Consider the following 8,280-nt stretch of genomic DNA (forward strand, 5'->3'; position numbering starts at 1 on the left):
TTTTTTTTTATAACGGAGTTAGCCTTGATTTATTGTTATGTTTGTTTCTATTAGTTATGTTTAATGTGCTTTGGTGATATAATTTAAATCGTTTTTATACTGAAAGTTATAAAACAGGTAAAACAAGAAAAGTGTTGTGAAATAATAAGATGTGTTCCATAATTAAAGATGCTGAAAATAATAAAGAAAATGTGCAAGGTTGTAAAAAAATTAACAAAAGGGAAGAAAATATAAAAAATCGAATGTATGGTAAACAATATGACGGCTCATCAAAAGGAAATATTTGCGAAAGGAAACCACGAGAAATAAAAGCAGCATGCACATCTAATTATTGTGTACAAAGTTCAACTCGGCATTGTTCTCTTTATTCAGAAAATGTGCGGAAGGAGATATTTGAAAATTTTTGGCAAATGTCATGGGACCAAAAGAAAGTTTATGTAACTAGCAGTATTGAAGTTCATGCTAAAAAGCGGATTTATGTGGAAAATTCCCGACGTTCATATTCAAAATCCTATTTTTTGCATCATAAAAGAGTACGTCATCAAGTGTGCAGTAAAATGTTTTTGTCAACCCTTGGTATTTCGGAAACTATGGTAAGAAGTTGGTTGAGTTCCAGTGAACTTTATAGCACTCAATTGGGTCCTGAAAATAAAAAAAATTTGCAAGTGGAAAATCGAAGAAACACAATACGGGAAAAAACCTATCAAGATAGATTAAATTATTTAATTAAATGGTTGGAAGACATTCCGAAACTAGAATCCCATTACCGACGTCAGTATACAAATAAATTGTATTTTCAATCAGAATTTAAATCGTATGCAAATGTGTATGAAGTTTATTCTCGAGACTGTAAATCGCATAATGCAAATGATATCGCTCCTATATCCTTCCCAAATTTTATGAAATTTTTAAATACAAATAATTTATCGATTTTTAAACCAAGAAATGATATGTGTAACACTTGCATATCTTTCGAATCAAAAAATATCTCAGTGGAACAATATGATGTCCACAGAAAAGATATAAGGGAAATGAGAGAAGAAAAAAATAATGACATTGAAAGTGCTAAAGCGGGCTTATGCTCTTTATTATGTATGGACATGCAAGCGGTAAAGCTTATTCCGCAGTCAAAGGCAAATGCATCTTATTACAAAATGAAACTTCAAGTTCATAATTTTACTATATATAACGTTATTACTCATAAATCTGACAACTATGTCTGGGATGAAACTGAAGGCAGTCTTGTTGCTTCGACTTTCGCAACAATTGTAATAAAGCACATAAAGAAAGAAATACTTAATACCCCAAACATCCATCACTTTATTATATATTCTGATGGTTGCTTTTATCAAAATCGGAATGCAGTATTATCCAATGCCTTAATATCGGTTTGTGTAGTAAACCACATTACCATTGAGCATAAGTATTTAGTCGTAGGGCATACACAAATGGAATGTGACTCTACTCACTCATTAATACAACGCAAAATGAATAATAAACAAATTAATTTGCCCTCCCAACTAGTTCAACTAATGAAAGACGCACGAAAAAATCCATATCCACTAGTGGTTCATCACCTACAACACAGTTATTTCCTGGATTATGAAAATCTTCCAAAGCGGTATTCATCTATTCGACCAGGTAAACAATTTTACATCTATTTACATACGTACATGCACAAAACTTTGACAAGTTTTATGCTCAGCTTTCTATTCTATTTTTATTTACTTATTTAAAATATTTATGGATTTTTAAAATAAGTAAATTATTTTATTTTATTATATATTTGTTCTCTCAGGTAATAAAGTTGGAGATCCTACAGTAAATATGATTCGTGCTTTGGCATATGATACAACGGGATCCATATATTACAAAACCTGTTTTAAGGACGAGTATCAGCTTCTTCCAAAAAGGACTACCAGAAATTTTGAAATTCAGCAGCCTAATCTTTTGCACCCACAAAGGTTAACGATATCCAAGAAGAAATGGCAACATCTGCAGGACCTAAAGGCTTTGATTCCAGCAGACTGTCATTACTTTTATGATAATATACCTTTTGAATAATTAATTGTTTAATAAACAATTATTAAACATTGTTCTCATTTTGACTTGAAATATTTTAATTTTTTTTAGTACTTATGTACATATTAATAATAAAAATAACATGAAATATGGAAAACTTGCACCTGTTTTTATTTAAAATTAAAAAAAAAGTATTAATATTCCAATTTTAAATTTTTATACAAATTTAGATTGATCATACGTTATTTTGATTCAGAAATGAAAATTCAAAATAACGTAAGACACCTACTATAAAATTAGCAGAATTTTTTTTTTATTTTTTTCCTAAAATATACTTATAGTGTTATGTTAATTCAGATTTGAAAATTTTGTTTCAATATCGCAAGTGGTTTTCTTTTTATACGGTTTTTTGCTTCTCCTGTAAACTTACGAAAAGTGATGTTACGTTATTTTGCATTTCAGGTGACGATACATACATGCATAGGTATGTCATCCACAACAGAAATATATTCCGGAATATAAGCAAGTATCATTAGGAAACAAAAGCTTAAGAATTTTTTCTTAAAGAAATAATCCTTATATTATGGTATGGAACCTCAATTTATAACATTAGTGTACACCTGATGACGGTCTTCTAATGTACAAATATAAATTTTTGGTAAAGGAAATGTACATATACACTGGTGGTCACATAATTAAGGACACTCCGTTTTCTTTTAAAATATTGGTTTATTTTATAATTTAAAAGCGACATATTTTTTTAAACTTCAGTTACCATATTTATTATCTTCTAAGGTATAGATTTATTGAAAATTTAACGAACAAATTGTTTCCCATCTGAACCAAATAAATTAAACTTGGATTCATAGCTCAACAGTATTTGTTTCCAAAAATCGAAGGGTTTTCCGATATACTCCCTTGCAAATTTAATACGACTCTTTAAGTTTTTGTTTGATACGTGCGGTTTTTTTCTTGCGATTCAAGAAGACGACATCTGATGGTTCGTGTTGATACATCGTTGGTCAGTTGATCCTTTATCGTGCCAAGAATTTGCCTGGAAGTTAAAAAAGGATTCGCCTTGCAAACTCTACAAATTACACGATCGTCCTTTGAAGTAGTTTTTCTGGGCCGTTTTTTTTCTTATTTTACTCCCTGTCCTCCGTGATGAATCAAAGCATTGTGAACCATTGATTTTGAGCATAAAAGTTCCTTCGCTACGGCTCTAATGGACATTTTTTCCTTCACGTACTTGTAAATAATCATCTTCCTCAATTCTGGAGTACAACTCTTTTTTCGACCCATATCTAACAGTTATTTTATTTGAAATTTAATATTTAGTTAATATACAAATGATTTATACAACTTATCGCAAGTTTTTGTGTTAAAATAATAAAAAATCCAATAACAAAATTGGTGTCCTTAATTATGTGACCAAGCACAAGCACACTCAAAATACAATAAATTCATCAAACCGCCGAATTTTAGTAAAAGTGTCTAAATTTGTCACTCAAAAACGTGCTACATTTTTGAGCACAGTTATAATATACCGTTGCAATTTACAGTGGGTCTCTAGACGAAAATTTAGTGCTAAAAACATTGAACTGAAATGCGTGTTTTACTCAACTTTATTTTGTCCCTAATTATGTGGCCACCAGTGTATGTATAAACAATTGACTAATATAAAGAATAATAAATCTTATTAGATGATTGTTCAGATTGGTATGAACTAGGGCTTTTAAAATTGTTCAAATAACCTGAAAACCGATTATCCGAATATCCGGTTTGTAATCGTTCATATGGATAACTGGATAGTCGACGACTTACGCTTATCTGGATACTGCAAACCGAATATTATTATTCGAATAATGCCCTATCCGGTTAATCCGTTTAGTCGATTTGTCTAGTATGAACGGGTTTTGTAATTTTTGAAGTTTTGTTTCCACTTCATTGAGGAAACCCACTACAGCGGACTCTCTTTAATAAGCAATTCTTAGTATAATATTATCGGAAGTTGAAAACGTTATCGAAAAGAAAAAAATAGTCGGCCTTTTTGTCTGTAGAATTTTGCGGCTATGTATAAAGCGCTACAGAGCTCGTATGATTAGTTTGATATTGTGTTCAACAATTATAGACGTGTAAACATGGAGTTCACTAACGACGAAATTCGCGCTATTTTAAAGTTTTCCTTCGTTAAAGGCTGGATACACAAAAAAGGTTGATGTACGACAATATCAACCGAAAACGGTCGTGGTCGAAGGCCGGTAAATCGTCCCAAACAGTGGCCAAGCCGGGATTGACGGTCAGGAAGATTTTGCTGTGTGTTTGGTGGGATTGGAAGGGAATCATCCACTATGAACTGCTCCCATATGGTGCTTAATACTACCATCTTATGCGAATAACTGGACCGCTTGAAGCAGGCGATCGACCAGAAGCGTCCAGAATTAGCCAACAGGAAGGGTGTAGTGTTCCACCAGGACGACGCCAGACCACATACTTTGTTGTTGCCTCGTCAGATGCTACGGGAGCTCGGATGGGAGGTTTGATCGCATATACCATATATCCCGGATATAGCGCCAAGGGATTACCACCTGTACCTGTCCATGGCAAACGCCCTTGGTGGCGTGGCTTGTGAAAAGTGGCTGTTCGACTTCTTCGCAAATAAGGAGGGGGGCTTCTACGAGGGAGGCATTATTAAGTTGCCGTCTAGATGGAAACAGATTATCGAACGAAAAGGCGCGTATTTACTTTTCATAAAGCGATGAATAATGAGTAAAAAAGGGGAAGAGAGATATTTGACAACCAATTCATAGATATGAAAAATAAGTTATTCGTATTTTCTTAAAACAAGTTGCTACATCAGCAATATAGCTTTTTTCCTTTAAGAACAGAAAATAGCTTTTTTGGGAGGTTCTTTTATCGGAATGATTTGGTTCTTGGTATCGGCAAATTACTATTACCTTATGAAAATTTGTCTTAAGAGAAAATTTAAAAACTAGACTCCTCAATAGTAACAAGGGATTCTGTAAGGGTGACATTATGAAATTTTCTTCCAAATTTCAAAAAGTTGTTAAACAAAACTGTGTCTATTTAAAACAAAAGAATAGTGAAGTTCTTTATACTAGACTTAATATTTTCATCATGAGAAATGATTTTTTCAGGCAAATATGAATCAAGCTGTGTTTTATAAGGTGAACAGAAGACATAATATGGCCGATGCCGATACTGAATTTTGTGGCCGATACTGGCCGATGCCGATGCCAAGGCCCATTAATCGGTCGGATTCTACTTGAGATAAACGCCAAAAGTACTAAATTTTCAATATTAGAGGATATATGCATAACACCGGTAAAAAAAAAAATATTTTTTTGGGGGTTTCTGTTCTCATGCTTGAATTCAGATTATAGACATTGAAAAACACCTAAATATTAAACTTTAGTTCTTTAAGTTTGCTTTGGGCTGATCTACATCGATAAGTATTTTTTTAATTTATTTTATAAATCAAAGATGGCAGCACTTAGATTAACCCGAAAGTAAACAGTATTATTATTTGTAAGAGGCACAGTAGTGAATGTTAACCTGTTTATTATAGCTGTAATAACAATATTAGTGTATTACTCAGTTAAAAAATGGCATCAAGTCAGTGTAAAAATGATGTTGATTCATTCTGTTTTATTTGCGGATGTCAGACCCAAAAATCGTGTTGACCGGTGTAATCAATCATTACACTATTCCTCTCATATACCTCAAATTTATCTATTCAAAACCAGAATGATATGGTAGGTGTTGTCTTTATTCTTAATCGGCTGATTCGGCCTTGTCAGCATACTTTATGATATGAAAAATCATGGTAGACTATAGATCTTCTTCAATATAGCCAATAAGTGATGAAATCGTTTAAGACCTCGGTCTGAATCACATACTTCTAATATGCCTATGCTATGTCAATATTACATATGTATGTATATCTGTATAAAATATTATTTCACTATATCATTTAAAAGCTTATTAATTATTCGAAAGATATTGATATACTATATAAATTTTGTGATATATGAAAGTTTTTGTTTGAGTCGAATGATTTAGATATATGTATATACTTCTGCTTATTAAGATACATATATGTTTTACAGAATATATGAAAGCTTCATTTTTCGAAAACTTTCGCATATTTTCTTTAGGGAATAATCCAGGATATCTTAATTAATATCCCATTCACATATAAATCTACGATGATAATAATAATCCAGAATATATCAAAATTCATTTAGATTTCTGCAAAAAAAATGTATCTTAGATAGTAAATTAAACTAAAATAATTCCAATTTGCGGAGAGGATGGGATCATGTGTAGAAGTTCACGCAAGTGAGGAAAGTTTTTGATTGTCACTCACTTGGGAGCGGCCAGAAACGATTCTTCTCCACATGGTTCAAGCAGCTCACGACTTCCGGTTTTAGACCAAGTATCCTCTGGGTAGCCAACAGACATCCGTTTGAAGGCGAGCTAAAGTGAGAAGGCGAAGCCCGCTTATGCGGTTGTGCGTAGGGTTTGGGACCCACCACATAAAAACACCCCCCAATGAAAAATCTACGAAAGCCTCGGATGAGACACCCCCCTTTTGATGACGACCCCTGCAAACGTTTTAAGGATAATGATATAAGGGCATGCACCTGGAATGTCCGGACCCTTAATTGGGAAGGTGCCTCTGCCCAGCTGGTTGATGTCCTCATACGACTTAAGGCTGACATCACCGCCATCCAAGAAGTGCGATGGACGGGACAAGGACGGAAGAAGGTGGGTCCTTGTGACATCTACTACAGCGGCCATATAAAGGAGCGCAAATTTGGTGTTGGATTTGTGGTGGGAGAGAGACTCCGTCGCAGAGTCCTGGCATTCACCCCGGTGGATGAACGTCTAGCCACAATCCGCATCAAAGCGAGGTTCTTCAACATATCGCTGATTTGCGCCCACGCCCCAACGGAAGAGAAGGACGATGAGACCAAAGATGCTTTCTATGAGCGCCTAGAACGCACCTATGAGCGCTGCCCCCGCCACGATGTAAAAGTCGTGCTTGGTGATTTTAACGCCAGGGTGGGTAAAGAAGGTGTCTTTGGCACAACAGTCGGAAAATTCAGCCTCCATGACGAAACATCGCCAAACGGCCTGAGGCTGATCGACTTCGCTGGGGCCCGAAATATGGTCGTCTGTAGTACCAGATTCCAGCATAAGAAAATACATCAAGCTACTTGGCTGTCTCCTGATCGAAACACGCGGAACCAAATCGATCACGTTGTGATAGACGGAAGACATGTCTCCTGTGTTTTAGACGTGCGTACGCTCCGACGACCAAATATAGACTCGGACCATTATCTGGTCGCAGCGAAGATACGCACCCGCCTCTGTGCAGCAAAGAATGCCCGTCAACAAACACAAGGAAGGTTCGACGTCGAAAAGCTGCAATCGCAACAGACAGCCACGAAATACTCTACTCGACTTGCACTCCTGCTCTCTGAGAGCACTCATCAGCATCTCGGTATAAGGGAACTGTGGAACGGCATCTCAAACTCACTGCGTACCGCTGCAGCCGAAACAATTGGTTTTCGGCAACGACAAAAAACAAGCTGGTACGATGAGGAGTGCCGTCTCGCAGCGGAGAGAAAACAGACTGCCTACCTCGCAACATTGCAAACGACCACAACACGTGCGGGATGGGATAGATACCGAGAGCTGAAGAGGGAAGCGAGACGCATTTGCAGACAAAAAAAGAAAGAGGCCGAAATGCGTGAGTACGAAGAGCTTGAGAAGCTGGCAGACAGAGGGAATGCTCGAAAATTTTATGAAAAAATGAAGCGACTTAACGAAGGTTTCAAGACCGGAGCATCCTCATGTAGAGACCAAGGTGGTAATCTGGTAACCGATGTCCAGGGCATACTGGGATTATGGAGGGAACACTTCTCCGACCTGCTGAATGGCAGTGAGAGTACAACAACAGGAGATGGCGAACCCGATCCCCCAATCGATGACGATGGAACAGATGTTCCATTACCCGACCATGAAGAAATTCGAATAGCAATTACCCGCTTGAAGAACAACAAAGCAGCGGGGGCCGATAGATTACCGGCAGAACTATTCAAATACGGCGGCGAAGAACTGATAAGGTGCATGCATCAGCTTCTTTGCAGAATATGGTCGGAAGAAAGCATGCCTGACGATTGGAATCTCAGTGTGCTCTGCCCAATCCATAAAAAGGGAGATCCCACA

General features: G+C 36.2%; 1 protein-coding gene across 1 annotated transcript; it reads left to right on the forward strand.

Annotated features, from left to right (window-relative positions):
* The first annotated feature begins 276 nt into the window (after positions 1-276).
* Positions 277-2,173, forward strand: LOC128919820 (uncharacterized). Its single transcript, XM_054225203.1, has 2 exons — positions 277-1,641; positions 1,799-2,173. The coding sequence occupies exons 1-2, from the start codon at positions 411-413 to the stop codon at positions 2,062-2,064; spliced, it is 1,497 nt and encodes a 498-aa protein (XP_054081178.1). The 5' UTR covers positions 277-410; the 3' UTR covers positions 2,065-2,173.
* The last annotated feature ends 6,107 nt before the right edge of the window (positions 2,174-8,280 follow it).

The sequence above is a fragment of the Zeugodacus cucurbitae genome, chromosome 2 (assembly GCF_028554725.1).
Source record: "Zeugodacus cucurbitae isolate PBARC_wt_2022May chromosome 2, idZeuCucr1.2, whole genome shotgun sequence".
Classification (NCBI taxonomy): domain Eukaryota; kingdom Metazoa; phylum Arthropoda; class Insecta; order Diptera; family Tephritidae; genus Zeugodacus; species Zeugodacus cucurbitae.

Coding starts and splice junctions, on each gene's coding strand:
- LOC128919820 (XM_054225203.1), top strand. CDS start 411: ATGTCATGGGACCAAAAGAAAGTTTATGTAACTAGCAGTATTGAAGTT. Junction 1,642..1,798: donor GTATTCATCTATTCGACCAG/GTAAACAATTTT, acceptor TTGTTCTCTCAG/GTAATAAAGTTGGAGATCCT.